Source organism: Podarcis muralis, chromosome 5 (assembly GCF_964188315.1).
Source record: "Podarcis muralis chromosome 5, rPodMur119.hap1.1, whole genome shotgun sequence".
In the NCBI taxonomy this organism is placed as follows: Eukaryota; Metazoa; Chordata; class Lepidosauria; order Squamata; family Lacertidae; genus Podarcis; species Podarcis muralis.
The window spans coordinates 57,475,615-57,495,112 of record NC_135659.1 but is presented as its reverse complement, the minus strand read 5'-3'; the positions used below and the strand labels follow the sequence as shown (position 1 = coordinate 57,495,112).

Sequence of the window (19,498 nt, the reverse complement as noted above, 5' to 3'; positions counted from 1 at the left end):
GAGCTACCTAAAGTAATGGATGCAGTTGTGTAATGACTTTGCCTTTGATGTTTCCTAATAAAGGTGGGACAAATATGCTTCACTGGAAAATATGTTCATAATATGTACCATTTATCAATTCATATTGCCAAGCACGGTTCGCCTTTTGTAGCTGCAGCAACAGCAATAAAAGGATAAGCTGCTGAATATCAGATTGATAGCCTGACTATGATGCTGGAAAGTTAAAACTTGAGAAATAAATCAACAGAAACAGAGTTAATCAATTTAATTTATAACTCAGAAGTGGTTCACAGAACCAATACAATCATAGGAGGGAAAAGTATATTGCAGCAAAATCCAATACTGTTGAATGCTTTAGTTTAGATTCAAGTCAGCCTTGTACCCCAGTACTCTACCTGTGCTTGTAGCATTCCTGGTCATAGTTACAGCAGGAGCCACAAGAAACTAGGAGAGCCTTGCAACAAGTAAGAATCCCTTGGTATATAAGTTACGGTATTACAAAGTAGTAAGTGTTGCTCTTCACTTCTTTTTACATTTAAATATAGCACTGAAAAAAGGGAGTGTCTTTTAAGAACAGAACAGTAATGCAGTTCAGTAGTCCAGCGTCTCAGTATCAGCTTCAGTGGATTTCCTCCCTATTCCAGTAGTAAACGTAGAGGAATAAATTAATCCTCAGTTGGGGGGAAGCATCTGGACCGTGCCCACCACAGTAAGCTGATAAGCAAGGCTCTTCCTACCATCAGTAATTAAAACCAAACAAGTCACACCATAAACTTAACATACCAGTATATCTTCCCTATGCTTTGCCTTCTTTTAAGCCCCCCAAAATATATTGGAAACTGCTAAAAAACTATTTTCAGCAGGACAAAAATACATGAACTGCATTGTGCAGTTAAATTCTGCGTACCATTCTTATACATCTGTCATTTCATGTTTTAACATGCTGCATTTTGCAACAAAAGATAAGATTTTTATTTTTTAGCATTCAAGTTAAGAAAAAGCAGTGGGTGGCCTATATAAAATCTAACCATGGCCAAGACTATTTTGCTTCTTTCTTAGCAATAGAAGATATGCATATGCAGAATTGTTTACTGAAAGTTCAGGTTTCTTGGACTGCATGATCAGCAACTGCATGTAGGAAAAAAATACTCTATGTGTAGTACACTTAACAACTAGTTGTTTACTTGCTGAATTCACAGAAAGTGCATGACTATACTTCAGATGTATTCATTTGGTGTGTTGTTTTGGTACTATACTACAAATAGTATGAACTGCACTGTCAACCCCATAAAGATAAATTTTACAGACTTCAAAAACAGTTCTGTTCATTAGGCAAGAGTGGTTTTATACATAGGAGCCAACAGTAATACATACTACACTTTTAATAGAGTTTTTCTGCCACTGCATTAAAGAAGGGCTGCCCCACTTGGGCATTTTCCAATATGGAGAGGGTGATTCATGCTTACTCCAGTGTGTGGCTTGGGATTGAAGGGAGTGTTTTAAATAGGATGCCTTAGGAAAAAGGCATCAGCAATAGTTCACTGCACAGAAAATGAACAAGCAGAAGCTACAGCACATGCAGCCCGATATGCAGAAATCACCACTGATGAATTAATGAAAGTGACAGCACCACAGCACAGCTGGCAAAGCTTTCTGGAGTACAGCAGCCCGTTGCTAGCCTTGAGGGCTAGCAAATTATCTGAGGCAGCTGAAGACAGTCTCTCCCCCACACTCCCACCCCGATTCAGAACAAAAATTGTTTTAAGCTGCTCTCTGATTCACATAGTGAAGGTCACACAGTGACTGCTCCAAGGCAATCAGATCAAGGCAGACAAGCAGATGTCAGACACAAAAAGATGCATTCTGCAGCAATAGCTAAGGAATGGCATTGCCTCCAGCTACAAACGGTTTAATAAGTACTAGATAAGATTGGTTAACCATTAAAATACTACTAATTTACAGCAAGATTGCTTATGTTATAGCCCATTACCCTCTTCATGCTCCATTTTGTTCTGAATTCTATATTAATATAGGCTGTAGCTTTGATGGGACATTACATAACTCAGACTATTTATGGTACTTATTCCACCGTTATGATTTGTGATTTTATTTAAAAAAATAAAAACAAACCAGTCATGTGTGTGTATGGTTACCCTTTAAATATCTTTGACACTTTAACCCAGTCTGACTAATCCAACATGTGCAGTAGTAGAAACTTCTTCCCTAAATGTAAGATACCTGACTTAAACTAAACCCACTAATTCCTCTTATCTGACCAATCTTAATCCATATCATACTTTTAGCAGCCACATCTATGTATACCTGTATTAAGCATGATTCTTTTGTCTCCAGTTTTAATATTCTAAAATTAACCACTTTTTGAAAATTGTGTAAGAACACATTCAGGCCTATATGCTGAATGCTACATTTTCTTTTTAGGGATAAAAACTATCTAAAGTCAGCACAGGCATGTATACATCAGCCTAATCATTCACAAAGACAAGAACAGCCTTTGAATTTGCATCTAAGCATATGGTTTGGGAAGAATTGGCAATCCCTTCTTGTTGCTAGAATGTAGTGCATATTGTATCATCAGTTTGTTTTGCATCCATACAACATTAAAAGTGTCTTAGCACACTACAAAGACTAACCCACAAAAGTATTAAATGTAGTCCTATCCAAGGGTACGAAAAGCCAGGTGCTATGGGTGGCTTTTTGGCAGAGTGTAGCACAGGACTGTATTATCCAGTTTAATCTTGCAGGGCTTCACAAGAGAGGTTGCCACCACTCTTCCACATTTGTTTTCCTACTGTGGGGGCAGGAAGGCTGTGGTCCTCCAGTTGCTGCTGGACTCGAGCTCCAGTCAGCATGCCCAACAATCAGGGTTCTTGTGAGTTTTCGTCCAGCAACACCTGGAGGACCACTGGTTCCGCATCCTTGCTCTACTGGGTCTCATATGCTTCTTAGGGATATGGATGTACAGTATAGCTGTTTTCTTAAAAAGTCAGTTTCAGAGACTGGCCAACAACCAACATTTTGTTGAGTTGTGTGTTTATCAACGATAACACAAAATTTTAAAAAGTAGAACAAAATGGCTGGTGGTGGAGAGTGAGAAGTGTGAGTTAGCATTCACACATTTGCTCATTCCCCCAGTTCCAGGAGTGTTGTACAATATACCTTCACGACTTATACCCTATGCCCTTTTAAAATGTGGGGGTTTTTTTGGAGGGGGGAGGCTACTGGGTTGTTGTTTTTATTTTTGTTAGGTATTTTGTGGTTTTATATCTTGATTTTATTCTGTGATCTGCCCTGAGACCCACCCCCCAGGTATAGGGCGGTATATAAATTCAATAAATAATAGAATAATAATTCAACTAGGCACAGAACTCATTATAGGCTTGTCATTCATTAGAGGCTTAACTAACATCTAATTTCTGTAATCTTCAATATGGTAGTTAGTTCATGTATAGTGAGCAAGCATAGTCCTTCTGTTGTAAATTGTTAGACTGTGTTTACTTGCCTGAGACTGGCTTTAACTGCTTGGAGAGTCATATTGTGCTAATTTACAGGCTGCATCTAAGGCTGGAATCCCTGGAGACATTCTTTCCTCCTTGCTATTACCATTTCCCTCTATGTAGGCTTCATCATGCCTTGTTAAAATTGCTTCAGAGCAAAATCCCCTCTAAAATTGTTTTGGACACAACCTCTTTATGGAAACATCCAAGAAAACTAGTGTTGGCCAAGCCTGTTCCAGATCTTAATTGCTGTTTCATTCATTCCAAATAGCAAACGAGTGACAGCAAAAAGAAGAAAGGGTTGAGCGTTTAGCCACTCCACATAATCGCACACTAGAACAATTTCAACCAGCATTAATCTGGATTACAGAAAGTTGAAACATAGTTTGCGGTTCATGATTTACCAAATGAACTGCTAAGGACGGTGCATGACCTAGAGGGAATTGGTAGAACCCACTTCCTCTGTGCTGTCCAGGCTTATCTGTGTAGTGTAATGCAAAGGAAAAGTGCTTCCAACATGTCTCAGCTGTCAAGGACAGGACATGTGCAGCTTTTCACTAAAGTAAACCCAGTAAGGGTTGTGATACTGCAAGGAGGCAATGGTGAAGGTCAACTGAGCTTATGAAGAAGTGGGAGGAAGGCTAGTGAAATGCTCCACTAAAAGTATCTTACTGGAAAAGACAAGTGCGGGGGGCAGTTTAATGGGAAACTGCGGCCACCAAAACACATATCAGGCCTGATTAATTTTATACTTTCTGTTCCTAGCACCCTTTCCTGTGCTCAGCCTGTACCCCACCCCTCGTTCTTCTATGCCTCAGGCTCATGGTGCTGCACCAAAGCTCCATGAAATTTATTTTCAATGGTTAAGAATGCTTCAGCAAAGAAGACTGACCTTTACTGTTTTGGTGTATAATATACATGTCCCCAATGCTACCCATCACCTCAAGCAGGAATGAAGCAGATGATGAGAAAGATTATTCATTTTTCAGCACCACTTTTAGACAACTTGAATGGGACAGAAACCTAGTTCTTCCTTGTTTGGCTTTGCAGCTTTTAGATTCAATGCTGCCATGTTTCAGCTGAAGTGTAGTTGCATGCTATCTGGACATGGGCTGCAAAACCGAACACTCCAGGTCATCATATTCCCACGTTTCCTCACTGCCTGTCCATTTCCATGTTCCATCTCCTGTAATGGCACACTGTTTCTGCTCCTCAAGGCAGTTACTCTGGATTGAAGATGGCCTAGGTAGCTGTAATGTTACAAGCAAGCTTTTTTATGCTGCTGGTGATCTCTGGTTGCCCTGAGCATCTGTAGCTCAGTCCTCTGCTGTCAAAGCTGGAAGAGAGGATCATATTTCCTTATTTCCTGTAGTAGGCGTATTTTGTCCAGATTGGCTTCTGCAAGGGCTTTTTTTGTGACCTGTAGCTCTCTCTCCAAAGCTGGCACTTCTTTTAGCTACAAAGACAAAATAAGGAGCGGGGGTGGGGGTGAAGAGAGATAAAAGTATTTTTCAAGCTGTGAACGGCAAGACACAATTTGGATAGTGAGGCATTATACCTATATTATTCAAAGAGATAACTTCCCCAGCAGGAGTACTTGCCGATAGTCTAGTCTAATAGCTATTAGCTTTCAGTGACTTTGTTTTTAATGCAGTAATTCTTATTTCAGAAATCATTAAGTGCTTCATCAAATTAAAAAGTGGTTCATATTACACACACACACAGACACACACTTTGCGGGTTGGTCTCAAGAAAGGAAAGGCAGATTGCAATCAAGGACCATTATTCAAGTTCCTGAAAATCTGAGCACGGTTCTCTGTAGAGTAATCCCTGATTTTTCTGCCCAGCTTTTGGTTTTAAGTTTTCCATTACTATTCAAATTGTAACGTAAGCATATAAATCAAATTATGTGCAAAATAATAATAATCAGCATTAGATTCATCAAGACTGAACATTAGCCCATCAATAGCAGCATCAGCATATAAGAAGAACCATGAGCTTATCTTGTCCAATATCCTGTTTCCAACAGAGGCCAACCAGATGTCCATGTGCAGCTAAGATTTTTAATGCACAATGCAAAGGCCACAGTATCTTTCATCTTTAAAATAAAAATTAATGCAAAACAGCATCATATTTTGTACCGATACCTATTTGTTTGGGATGTGCATGTTTGTGTATATACACACCCCTTACTATATTTGCACTAGTCTTGTCATTATGCAGCACCCAATGCAGGAATTGTAGCACCAAATCACAATCCTGGATTTGCTGAAGTCACAGCAAGATGGGGGATGGTGGGAAGAGAAGGCAGATTGCATAACATCAGTGGCTGTGATACAGAAGCAAGAAAGGAGAGACAATGAGAGGGGAAACGTGGTGGCTTAAAATAATGGAAGAGGTTTGAATAGATCAGAAAGAAGAACATGGAGGAATTGCTTTTTAAAAAGTTTTAACAAGAAATAGTGCAGGTGGGTACAACACAGAGGCAAACACCAAAAAGCTAACACAACAAAGCCTCTCTCAATTCCCTTCTCACTGTACTCAAATCTTGTTTTAAACCCCCACTTTTCCCCTTTCTCCTGTTCCATTCAAACCTTTGTGGTTGTTTAAAACTACTACATTTTCCCACTCAGTGTTTCTCCATCACTGCTCTACTCAAATCTGTCCCTCTTGCATTATTCAGTTGCCTCATGTGTGACAAAAAGGCAGGCATCCCCAAACTCAGCCCTCCAGCTGTTTTGGGACTACAACTCCCATCATCCCTAGCAGACAGGACCAGTGGTCAAGGATGATGGGAATTGTAGTCCCAAAACAGCTGGAGGGCCAAGTTTGGGGGTGCCTGCAAAAAGGAGTCCTCAAATATGGAGTGGCGCAAGCATGGGAAAAGAGCCTTCACACTTAAAAAGAATGCACACTTAAAAAGAATGCAAAGTAGACATTGCAAAAGAAAATGCAGCAGGTTTTACAAGCCTAAAACTGTGGCAGAAAATTATCTGGGACTCTGATTTATACATGGAGATATGTACACAGGTTCCTAGTTCACTTTACTGCTTATCTATTAACTTTAACAGTACAATGAACTGCCAGATTTTGTTGATTTTTATTATAAGCAGAGAATGTTTACAACAATACAGCTCACAGCGGAAACTACAATATTAATAGTGCTTTTCCTGAATTATTGATTGTTTTTGAAATAAATCTGCAGCCTCAGAAACACTAAAAAGTAATAATAAAATGCTAAAGTAATTGTCTTTTAGAGGGAAACATTTTAAGCTGGCACTATATTGGATGTTTTCCTCTAAAAAGCAAGTATTTTATTACTATTGACACAGCACTTTTTGATGTAGTTCACAATTCAGATTTCTTTATTTTGGTCATTTCTTACAACCGTGATGCAAGCAAATTAATTGTAATTTCCCTTATAGGAGGGAAAGGCCATTAATCAGGGTAAGAATGCATTTATTACTAATGAAGTTGCCCTGTATGCTAGCTTACTTCCTACTATTGCCAGAGCCATTTTCAAAAAAACTCCAGTCTTGGGTACCAGAGACTGAATGATTCTATTATTCATACATTAACATGAACCAACTGTGTTGATGAAGAGTGTTTGAAGTCATAATGCAAGATGGTTATAATAGAACCATCCTCTTTTTTTGTTGCTATCAGTGTTATCTGTTAGACTCTTAATCCCTTTGATATATGTATTAATATTAATTCCATTATTATGGTAACTGGTGAATATAAATATTGTATCTATTCAAAATCCTGCTTCAGATAGCAGTCTTTGCAAGAAATGCTACTGTGCTGTCTCTGAGAATCAGCAAATGACATGCTTGCCTTTGCTTCTGCAAAGAAATGTGAAAAGAGGGAAGGGAATGGAAACTGAGATATCCAGAAATGAGTACACAAGAGCTGATATTTGTAAGTACATTAGCAAGGAAATAAACATGCAGGTAGGGGCTTGTATTTCCCTCCCTTTTCCTTTAGTGACTGCAAGCTGTTAAGATATGGCATACCTGAAGTTCATCACTGCTTCCTGCTGAAACTGCAGAAATTCTCCGCTGTTTCTTATGATCTTTCTGAAGCCTCTTCTGCATAGAAGATCCTTCCCCCTGTGCAACTGAAAAGTCATGCAGAAAACACAAGTATGATGAAATAACCTGCAGGATGTGGATGTTAAGATAAAGCCTCCAATTTTTTTTTCAGAATGAGAAACTGAAGATAAGGGAGGGAAATGGCTGAGCAGCAATATCCAACAGCACATTGCAATTTTAGTCTCCCAATAAATATTTTACACTTCACTTAAATGTCATATTAATCATCTCAATGTACCGGTAGCAACAAAAAGGAAGCTGGGGTGGGTTAAAGGTTCTAGCAGGCTTAGCTGTTTTAGCTGCAGCATCTTCCAGCCACTGCTACTGCCATTCATGGTACTGACCTTTTATACAGAATACTCCATCATCATCACAACAAACAACAACATGGTCCACTGCAAGGATTAAAGGCACAGGACCAGGAGAAGTAGGGTATATTCGAGGAGTGTCATCCTGCAAAACAAAGAATATTAGCTATAAAAATTATTCTCTCCAATTTTTGCAGAAACCATATTATCTATGCAAGCATTTCCATACCCTAGCCCAATAAAGCATTATTATAATACAATGGAAGATCAAACCCAGTCCGAGGTCAGAATATAATGATGCCCATGCTTCCATGTATGTGGGCTGGGAGCAGGGAAGATGCAGTTAACTTTTGGCGGCAGCTCTTTGCTGCCATCTGTAGTGCAATGCTACTATAGATACGTACAGTGGTACCTCTGGTTACATACTTAATTCGTTCCAGAGGTCCGTTCTTAACCTGAAACTGTTCTTAACCTGAAGCACCACTTTAGCTAATGGGGCCTCCCACTGCTGCTGCTCTGCTGCGCGATTTCTGTTCTCATCCTGAAGCAAAGTTCTTAACCCGAGCTACTATTTCTGGGTTAGCGGAGTCTGTAACCTGAAGCGTATGTAACCCGAGGTACCACTGTAAAAGCTAAAAGGTAAAGGTAAAGGACCCAGACATACAGATATGAATTCAGCTTTCAAAGGGACTACGGTAATTGAAATAGGAAAGTTGAAAGACTCTGCATACATATGCTAGATTGTGCATGGTCCTGAGGATTTCGGCCTATAAATTTTCATTTATTACACATCCAAAGTGGTTTAGAAGATGCACTCCAAAGTTTCCTTTGCTTCAGATACCACTGCACTCTAATCAGGTAATAATGGTTCCTTTTGTATGATACAGAATTTTACAAAGGGTGGTGGAATATTTTAAAGCCTATATTATAACTGAGGAAAGCAAAGCACACAAGATTTGTTTATTTTCAGTATCTTGCCTTTCCAAGGCTGAAAGAGGCCATCAAGAAACCTGAACAAGACTGATGTCATGAGTTAAGAATGCCCTTGTTATCAGTTCCCAGAATGAAGAGCAATTAGCAGTCTTCTGAGGTCACCTGTTAAGTTTTTAACAACTCACAGTGCTAGTTACATAACTCATGACAAAACATCAAAGAGGTAGATTCTGAGGGCTCTACTACATGGTCCAAGTTTCTATCTTAATAGGGTTAAAGTGTGGGGTGGTCTGGGTGGAAGACTAAAAACACAATGTCTACCAGTAATCCCTATTCACATGTTTACTGACATTCCTGAAGAACACTAAAAGGACAGTGACGCAGGGTGTACCTTTGCAGAAAGAATGTTCATTCTTTTTCAGCAATACTTGTTCCTCTGTATACTTGAAAATGTGAACATACGTAGTAATATCTACACTTCCTCCCAATCCATTCTAAAGCTAATGTACACACTCCCCCACCTTCAGTGTAATCTTGGTGTCCACAATTTCAATCTTCATGGGAATAACTTCAGGGATCACCTCATCCTCAAGGAAGGGTCCAAGGCTGGAAACAAAGGATGTCAGCAGCTCTGCACGATAGCTATGAATCAGCATGTGGAAAAATCCATTCTGAACAGCCAGAGGTGAATGCACTGCAGCACTTGGTCCTATTTCATATTGTAAAGACACTTCAGGCTGGATCAGGTTAGTTTCACTGGTTTGAGGTCTCTCCGAGTTTAGCTCTCCTAAAAGTATAAGGTGGTTATAGCAGCAGCATTCTGTAGCTTACAATGTTGATAATTCTCCCATCCTCTCCCCCTACTAAAACTGTTTAACTAATGCCATTAATTCTATCAGCTAGCGCAGGGATGGGAAACCTGTGGCCCTACAAAAGCTGTTAGATTCTGATTCTTATCAAGCCCAGTCAGCATGGGGAATGGTCAGGGATGAAGACAGCTGTAGTTCAGGGAGATCTGAAAGGGCCAAAGGTTAGCCACACCTTAGCTAGTGGAAGGCACTATTACTGTTCAGAGGCTCCAAGCAGCTAGATTAAATCAATTTTGCCTTGGATCATCAGCCTCCCTAATAGTAATCACAACTACAGACATGGAAGATGGAATAATTTAATATGACCCCAAACAGTTTACAGTGCAATCTTCTAACATAAACACAGAAGTAAACCCCAGTGAGTTCCGTGGGGCTTGATCTCATCTTACTGGATATATTTTCTTGCTTTCAGCAGTCTTATATTAATGGAAAATTTATGTGTATTTGGTTTTCTAAAGCATTCAACTTTGTTTATACAGAATAAAAGTTCTCTTTGATAACGAGCCCTGAGCTTTGTAAAACTGGCTTCTCAAACTAAGGTTCCCTCTCTAACTATTATTCTTTTGAACAACCCGTCCTCCCAAGTATATTACCAGCTTAATTCCATCCTATTATATCTTGTGCTCTCTAGTGGCCAAAAGATATACAACAAGGGGCCCACATTAAGTTCAATTCCATTTTTAAAATGGAAACTTGTGCTACTAAAATAATCCATTTTAAGAGTCTGAAGCCATGTAATTTTGCCAGAGACATCACACTGCTGTCTTACATCTACACCGCCTTCTGAAATCTAGCATTGTCCCTTACCTCTCATTAACCACATCCTGAAACACTCAATATTAGAGATGAGGACACAGCATCTCTTTTAAAAAATTAAAAAATTGTCCCTGGCCTTTCCCCAGCCTTTTTCTGCCTTCTTCACTACACATATTCCACCTTTTTACATTTTTAACTGTTCAGCAGAATCATGTGCCTGCTATTGGTAGAAAAGACAGGAAATAGTGAATAATACTTCAGCTTGGGGAAAGAGACATAGCTCAGTGGTAGAGCATGTGCTTTGCATACAGAATGTGTCAGGTTGAATATCTAGTATTTTCAGATAGGGCTGGGAAAAGACTCATGCCTGAAACCCTGGACACACCTGCCAGTCAGTGCTGACAAACTTGAGCAAGATGGACACTTGTGTAAACCTATCACAAAAGCCAGAAGTCAGAGTTGTAGATCTATATCCCAGAGAAGTTTGTACGGAAAAAATAGTGGGTTTTTCCCCCTTCTATGTAAGACTGGAAGGCAAACACCCCACATAGGCACCAAGACTCCTGATTGTATTGTACAGGCAAAAACAGATCTCTGCACATGCATCAAAGCTACTAAACTTTACCTTGGTCAGTAACATACCTGTGCAGTCACCTTGCAGAAACTGCCACATACTTAGATTTCCTAGGTGCGCAGGAGTTAGCTCCATAACCTGAAGGGCAAGTCCCATATCATCTCCTTTTGTCTCTATCACACAGTTTACTTCTTTCATTTTCAACACCATGACAGATACCTAAAACAGCAAGCCATAGAACAAATGAGTGCTGCAGCCTAGTTGTTCTCTCTCTCTAACTCCTCAGGGAAATAATATTTAAAAGAACAAGAAAGGGATGACATCTGACCATCTGGGGGCTGGAGTCTGGTCCGCTGGGAGAAGCTGAGCTGTTGATATATGTTGATTCTCTTTCCTCATCTGCCATTGGGCTTGACCTGTGGCCTGCATCATCAAGGACTTGGGGAATGTGCCCAGGGGTAAGAGGATCCAGGCTAGACTCTGAAGAAAAATCAAGAAGTTCAGTACTTGCTCTATAATTCTTATAGCACTTAAACAGGAATGTCAGAATCCTGAAACATCTAATAAGACTACACACTTGGACTGGACTTAATTTTAAAAACGTAAATGCCCCATAAGGAAAATTGCATTTCTAAGTAAGAGCTTATGAGCCAGACAATTTACTAAACATTTTAGTGGAAGGCAGGGGAGACAATTTTTGCTTATTTCCCTCTGAAGTGCTCAGCACCACTCCCCATGCTGTTCCACAGCATTTCCAATCCTTTGGAGAATATTTCTGGGAGACAGGGGGTGTTGCAAGGGGAAAGGGAAATGGATGAAAATTGTCTCTTCCACCAGCAAGACCATCATCACCACCATCATTTTTTATCTGTATGCCGCCTTTCCACAGTTAAAAAAACAATGCTCAAGGTGGCTTACAGCATGACAAGATTTACATAATTACAAAAGTCATAAACAATAAATAAACCACATCAAAAAAATACACAACCAAATGGGAAACAATTTCCACTTACAGTGGTGCCTCGCAAGACGAAATTAATTCGTTCCGCGAGTTTTGTCGTCTTGCGATTTTTTTCGTCTTGCAAAGCACGGTGTCGGGAAAGTTTTGGAAAAGCTTCAAAAATCACCAAAGTCTTTAAAAACCTCAAAAAAGGCTACCACACCGCGTGCTATGAGTTGCTCCTCGAAGTCAAGTCGCAACTGTATTAACGGTGTTAAGAAAAAGGAAACAAACTTGCAAGACGTTTCCGTCTTGCAAAGCAAGCCCATAGGGAAAATCGTCTTGTGAAGCAGCTCAAAAAACAAAAAACCCTTTCATCTTGCGAGTTTTTTGTCTTGCGAGACATTCGTCTTGCGAGGTACCACTGTAAATCAAAATCTAAAACTAAGAATACAGCATTAATATCACAGTTTAAAATGACATAGGTAAAAAAACACAGCAGTTTAAACAAAAAACAAAAAACAAAACAAAACGGAGCCCTCTCTGCCCAGCAGCAGCAGCAGCAGTTCTTGTAGGCCTGTCAGGGCCCGCCCTAGGCCAGGTGGTGAGTGGCCCTCAGGCGCTTAGTAGGGGATATCTCCACAGGATCAAAAGAATTCAGTGGGTAAAAGAAGCCCTTCCATTCACCGAAAGCTAAGCTTGGATCCAGCTCGTAGTTTGCATTAGAACCCCCTTCTCCAACCATCACCGCACCAATTTTACGATGAATTTCCCACAATCCATACCACCTAGTTATTAAAAAGTGTCTTTTAATTACACAAATGCTGTTTTTGTACAAATCATATCCTCAAGTAAAAAGCCCAAGTATTTTATAACTTATTTGATGAATTCATAACGGGGGGGGGGGGGGGGAGTGCAAGTTGATTCTCATTACCAGGTTCTATAAGCATCACAAAACCATCACTGCCATCGCTATCCACCGACAACCTATCTTCAGGACCACTGCCATCTAGAGAGCTGGTATCAAAGGAATGTTGGGAGGCAGTCCTTTTCATGGAGAAGAAACGCATTCGCCCACTACTGCCTCCCACTGGAGTCAACGGCCCCTCTTCAGTCTTCGGTGTGGGATCCCTAACAACAAGCACAGATCAAAGCTGTTTGGTATTACTGGATTAGATGCAAAATTATAATTGAAAGATGCCCATCGTTATGACAGCTGGTACATAGTAAGAGGCACTATATATTGGAGGGAGTACGGCACAAGGTGTTTTGTACAAAGAAATAAATTGAACTTCCCTGTTATTGCAAGCTAAGCCATCTACTGTCAGAACTGGATGAACACATTTTTCTCCTGTGGCCATCTTGGCATTATTCCTATATGCAGTGCTCTATTGGGAACCACTTGCTTACATAAGAGCAAGATAAAGAAGGTGCATTTGAGGACACTAGTAAGGTAGAGCTGACGAGGGAACCTGTGGCTCTCCAGATATTAGAATAATAGAACTGTAGCGTTGGAAGAGTGCACAAGGGTCATCCTGCAATGCAGGAATGTTTTGACCAACTTGGGGTTCGAACCCACAACCCTGAGATTAAGTGTCTTGTGCTCTACAGACTGAGCTATCCCAAGGAGTCCTACAGAATACAAGTCCCTACAGGGCCAGACAGCAATGCCCATGGCTGGGTATCATTTGAGTGCTAGTACAACAATATCTGGAGGGCTATAGGTACCCCACCTCTGGCTAGTGGCTGATTCTACCTCCTATTCCAGTGACCCAAGTGTCTGGGATGAAGGTCAGGCTTTGTCCACTCTGGTGAATCCCAAATTGTTACTTGTTTATCTCACAAAAGTCAATGGCAGCCATTGAGAAATGAACCATTTCCCCATCTTCATAGGCTAGCTCTATCATCTGCATATCCCTGCCCAGGTGATGATCTACCTTAGAACTGAGTGTACTTTGAATGAAAAAAATTACAAGAGATGTGGAGACCTTTGATTTCTGTATCTGGGAAAATAAGACTGGTTTATCTGGCATTTATTCTACTTTCCATAAAACTATTCCCAACACTATAAAGAAAACTCAAGTGTGAAAAGCCACTATCATAGCACTTACAGAATGGCTATATAGGTGATTAGAAAATTACTCACTTAATTTGGGGGTGGACAAACATCTTCTGCATTGTGGAAGCCATCTTTTCCCTACTTAAGCTGAAAGCATCTTTTGTCATTGACATAGCCTCTTTGGTGAGGTCCATGGTCACATGCAAGGCTTCCTTGGTGGCACCCTTAGTTATATGCAGTGCACTAGATAACTCCAGCTCCATGCTTTTCAGAGGGATTAGCTCCTCTTGTCCATTTAGAGAGACTTGTATGCCACCCAAAGGATCTACAAAGGAAGATGGGCTAGAAGGAAGACCTTGAGGAGTTGGAGAAAAATTTTCAAGCTCACTTGGTCTTTCTGCACCAAGGACTTCTTCAGCTTCATGTGCTTCTTCTATAGGACCTCGTTCTACTGTGGTTTCTCCTACTAGGGCTCCATCACTCTGGGATTTTAGCATTCCATCTTGCAATGCCACCACACCATCTGTGGTCTCAATTCCACTATCATCTAGTACTTTCATGGGGCTGCCATCTTCCTTCTCTGAGCTAGCGTCCAATCTCAGCTCTCCGCCTTCAGCAACCAGTCCCTCCCTGCTCTCTGAAGGGGAGAGTTCAGATTCTATAAGGCTTGTAGTATCTGAGTCAACAGACCTAGGTTCCAATGCAGAATCTGGAGTAGGATGCATTAGCAAGGCCAGCTCAGCACTGTCGAACATGACACCCATACAAGTGGTTATGGAATCTAGAGGGGACCCAATTATTTCCTGAGTGTCTTGGGTCAACTGCTCTTGAAATGTCAACAGAACTTCTTTCATCCTAAGTAGCATCAAATACTGGTAGTGGTTGAGTCGCACCTTCATGTGTGCACTTGAATACAGAAGAACATGGACATCTGCAGATACTTCCACATCATCAACATTTCCTTCACCATTAACAATGTGGTTTTCTTCTTCCAAGACTTCCTTTGTCTCTGGGGCGAGGTAGATGCTTTTCAAATCCTGCTCAGTCTTTGATCTTTGGCAGAACTGCTCTTCTCTGGAAAGGTGCTCAGGTTTGGCATGATTACTAAAGCTAGCGGAAGGTTTGATTTTAGCTGGTGAGGCAGAAGAGACATGCGGCACTGATGCTTGAGCTACCTCCCATCTCTTTGGGAGGCAGGCCCAGACACAGAGTGGAAATGGGTGGATAAAGTTAAGGGCTTTGCCTTTTGAGCTCTTTGCTCCCTCAAAGTCCAACGAGAGCTCAGCGAAATTGAAAGACCAAAGGTCTTCAGAAGCGGAGGACTTGCCAGGAGAAAGGGGAAAGTCTGCATGTTTCTGGGCTTTAGTGTCCACTTGGTAAGCATGACGTAAAAAGAGGGTGTGCAGGAGGCTGAAGTTATCCTGAAATTTAGGGAACTGGGTGTAGCTGGAGTGGAAGAATTCTGAAGCAGCAAATTTACGAAACAGGTTTTGGAGGGCTAAACAACTGCAGTGTGGAGCATGCCTTGTGTTGGTAGCTGTTATTTCTGATGCGCGAATGGATAGGCATTGGGGACGGTCCCGGTGATCGACCACTTTCTTCTCTACTGGGATGTTTAGCTACAACAATTGGGAGGGAATGGGAAAGACGAAAAATGATCAACATAGACATGCAAACTATCCTATATCCTCAGCTTGAAAACATAACAGTTATCCCTTCTTTGGCAGATGTTAATTAAAAAAAGATGCTTTTTATGGCTGAGTCTGAAATTGATCTGGTTTAGCACACAGAAGGAACTATAGTAGTGTTTGGTAAAAGAATTTTACTGCAACTGGTGAGAAGGCTCTGAGCCAGCCTTCCCCAACCTGATGTCCTCCAAATATTCAATACTGTGCTACATATTCTGATTACTGAACCACTAGTACTCTCCTCTTAACTAGGGACTTTCATGATTTGCCTCAATAATAGCACCAGTGAAAGCTGCCAATCTTCCACAAGTTGCATAGAGAAGGATAAATAGCAAAACTATAATTTCAAAAAGCCAGAAGTTGTTCCCCTCACCCACCCGCCCTCCTTGTCTCATGAGTTCCCTTTTACCTCATTCAAGTCAGAGCAGAAAAAAATACCTTGAGCATGAAGCCATCCAGTCTGACATCAATGTGCTCATCCTGCTTGCCAGAATTCTCTAGTTTGTATATAGCTTTGAATTGCTGTAAACTGCGATAGAGATCAAGGCAAAACAAGTTCACCCAAAGCACGCTTACTGTGTCCAAGGTGAATATCAAACCATTCAGCTGCAGGTACAAATTTGGGCATGGGACTAGAGAGAATGAAAAAAGGACCAGTTAGCCTTCCAGTAGTTTTGGCAGCACTAGATAAAGAAGGGGGGGCGGGTTAAGAGCTGCATGTGTGTTACAACACAACATCTAATTCAGTATGTGGCCTCTTACAACAATCCATTTTGAAATACCTTACGGTTCTGTAAGGGCCTATTACTATGACCCTGCCATTCTTTTTCCAGTTTAAATCCATCAGATACATTCTGGACCTCTCTGGCAATGTCTATCGTCTTGATTACTCCATGTAGTTAATTTGACAATTCCTTTTTTGAAGTCAGCTGTATTACTGGTTTTCAACAACATCCAGGGAAAAGTAAATGGGATGTAATCTTGGACAAAGCTGAGAGGAAGCAAAACCTGCTTCTCACTGAAGGCACAAGGAGTAGGAAACAGGTTTTGCCCACACCCTCGGGTGCATGCCTTTACTTTCTTCCATACCATTCTGGCTGAGAAAGGTATTCTTGTGCTTCCACCACCCCAAGCAGAAGCTGCTGAACTGAAGAATGGTGCAAAGGGAAGGAGATAATGCAGCAGTGATGATTCATCCTTTTCCCTCCAGAATGAATACAACTTCTCGGTTGGAAGGGAGGGGGGTAATTATTCACCTCCTCCACAGGGCCTTGAAGCTGTCTTTGGTTCAGATAAGCAGAGTAGATCCAAGCTCCCCAAGCCCTCCCTGCCATGCTCCAACTATGGTATGCCTCCAATAATACACAGAAGGACAGGGAATAGAGATTCAAGAAGTAGAAGGGTGTTGACAGAAGCAGTAAGTGTGAGTAAATAGCAGGATGCAGAAGAGACTTTTCACCTCCCCTCCCTCCCATTTGCAACACTCTCCATTACCAGTGTCACTTTGCATCCAATTAGCTGAAATATTTTGCAGGAATTAAATCTCCACAACACCCACTGTGAAATAAAGGCCACACAAGGGAACACATATTATATACAATGTTATCAGAGATTAGTGGCAGATATTTAAGAAAAGAAACTGGCAAAATCTAATTAAGTGTGAGGGAAAGAAGAAATGAGGCATGGGTTGCTGAAGGGATTAACACTCAGGGCAAGCATGACTGGGAAAAAGCCCCCCCCCCCCAACCAGTTTCTAATCTAATCTGAATTGGGACAACAGCCTCTGGCACTTCATTTCTCCCTCTCTGCTGGCTGGGTGAAAATGCGATATCATTTCTTATTTACTGAAACAGTTTCTTCCAAAGGGTTGGAATGCTTTGAAGAAACAAGAAGTGGTATCACATTTTCTTCACACGTTTTTTTAAAAAAGGGGAACTGAGCTAGGAAGATTTCTCTCATCTCTGATGACCAAACTAACGTTGGGATTCCTCAATCTCCTCATAGGCTTTCTTAAGGCAAATTTCCAAACCTGCAGAAAGATACAGGATCAGCTTCCTCAGAATGCAAAAGCAAATAAAGAGAAATAATATTGTAAATTAGAGAAATAGAGCCAAACTATATGATAAGTTAGCTCCATATCTGTGCCACCAAGTGTAGTTATTTGCTAGGGAACACAGGAGTCCTTTCCCAGTCCTACCTGGACACCTTTTGTATGCAAACCATGTGTTCCACCATAGAGCTAAGGTCCTTTTTTTGTTTTATAATTTATACAAAATGCCAGTGCTGGCACATGCACAAACACCCCAGTGTGGATCAGGACCCTGGTGTGGGAGGTTTTAAGCCTTTGTCTCCCAACAATGGTCTCAGTTCAGATTGATTTCCCCACTCCAAGCATTTGCATAGGAAAAAAGCTCCTACTGAAGTTAACAGAAGTTTTTCATATGCTAATTGCCACCATTTAAAAAATCTATGGTTTCTTAGGGTTTTCACAGTACAGTTCCTTATTCCACACACACACACTAGTTCTCCTCCCTCCCTCTACCCTCCTGCACCCCATTTTTTATGGTTACAGCATTTTAATTTCCAATGTCCAGTTGTTTGGTGTGTTATACACTGTTCAGAATCACACGCTCAGAGAGGGGTTAGGATTAATGAATGTAAGTGCTGTGTTGGGGTTAGGTTGGAGAAGTTGTGTCCCCCACTTCTTCTGCTTGTGGGTATTACTCAGTGAATAGTTCCAAAAATGTTCTCCAAATCTCTTGAAAGCTGAACGCTTTACGCAGTTTATGGATCAGAATTTTCTGAAGGGTTGCTAGTTGCAGGAGGTTTCGTATCTAGTTTTCTGTGCTTGGTGTGGCTCAGGCTTTCCAGTGTTGGATGATTATTCGTTTTGCTGCTAGTGTGGAACCTTGACCTTTAGATAAGATTCACCTGACAGGTATGTCACCGCATGGTGTCTCCTTTTGACATGGTTTTGTCCAGCACCAAATTATTCTCATTTCCAGAAGAGTTTGATACTGGGCCATTCCAAAAGAGTTGAGCTAGGCCTGCTTGTGGCAGCTTACACTTCCAGAAGTCATCTGTGGCTGTAATGCCCATGTGCTTCAGATGTTTTGGTGTCCAGTAGGCTCATAGGAGTATTTTATGCTGGGTTAACATGGGGCTCTTCCACATTGTGGAGCTTCTATTTCTTTGCACCAATTTGAATTGAGACAATAGATGTGGCAAAGGATTTTCATGCTGGCAATTTGTATTTTAAAAATGTTGCATTCAAGTACACAGATATGGAGGTAATTTATCATCTAGTTTGACCTGTAGACTCCTGAGTAGATGTAGAATAGTTACCTGGAAAATCTGGATTGTCTGGGAAGTAGTACTCAGTGAACTCAATATGAATAGCTGAGGTATGATCAGGAAGATTCAGTAGTTTCCTTCTACATGAGAGCAGGGTTGAGGGTTTCTTACTATGTTGTCCAGCTGTGGAAACCTGAAAAACAAGGAGTTGTAGATTCTCATTCAAGAGTAAAAATAATTACTATCTGAAGACAATAGAAGACAGTGTACAAAAGACAGTGATTTGGCCTTGTGTTGCCCAAGGTCTAAAAGACAGAAGAACTGTTTCTCTGAAGCACTATTTCAATCTAGAATCTCAAAAATTAAGAGCCCTGAAGCTGAAAAACATGTGAGCACAAACAAGTCAATAGCAAAAAATGATATACTATATTGACCATATTACAGTAGTATATTTTCTCTGTTTGAGGC

At 40.9% G+C, this 19,498-nt stretch overlaps 1 protein-coding gene across 2 annotated transcripts in view; it reads right to left on the bottom strand.

Annotated features, from left to right (window-relative positions):
* Positions 1-250: 250 nt before the first annotated feature.
* Positions 251-19,498, bottom strand: part of BLTP3A (bridge-like lipid transfer protein family member 3A) — a 53,158-nt gene continuing 33,910 nt past the window's right edge. For both annotated transcript variants that reach the window (XM_028734089.2, XM_028734090.2), the window contains 10 exons: positions 19,082-19,223; positions 16,175-16,368; positions 14,136-15,667; positions 12,924-13,120; positions 11,378-11,529; positions 11,118-11,268; positions 9,372-9,637; positions 7,954-8,062; positions 7,532-7,635; positions 251-4,971 (listed from right to left, as the gene is read on the bottom strand). In XM_028734089.2, coding sequence (XP_028589922.2) covers positions 4,846-4,971; positions 7,532-7,635; positions 7,954-8,062; positions 9,372-9,637; positions 11,118-11,268; positions 11,378-11,529; positions 12,924-13,120; positions 14,136-15,667; positions 16,175-16,368; positions 19,082-19,223 — 2,973 coding nt within the window. In that variant the 3' untranslated portion in view covers positions 251-4,845. The remainder of the gene's footprint in view (positions 4,972-7,531; positions 7,636-7,953; positions 8,063-9,371; positions 9,638-11,117; positions 11,269-11,377; positions 11,530-12,923; positions 13,121-14,135; positions 15,668-16,174; positions 16,369-19,081; positions 19,224-19,498) is intronic.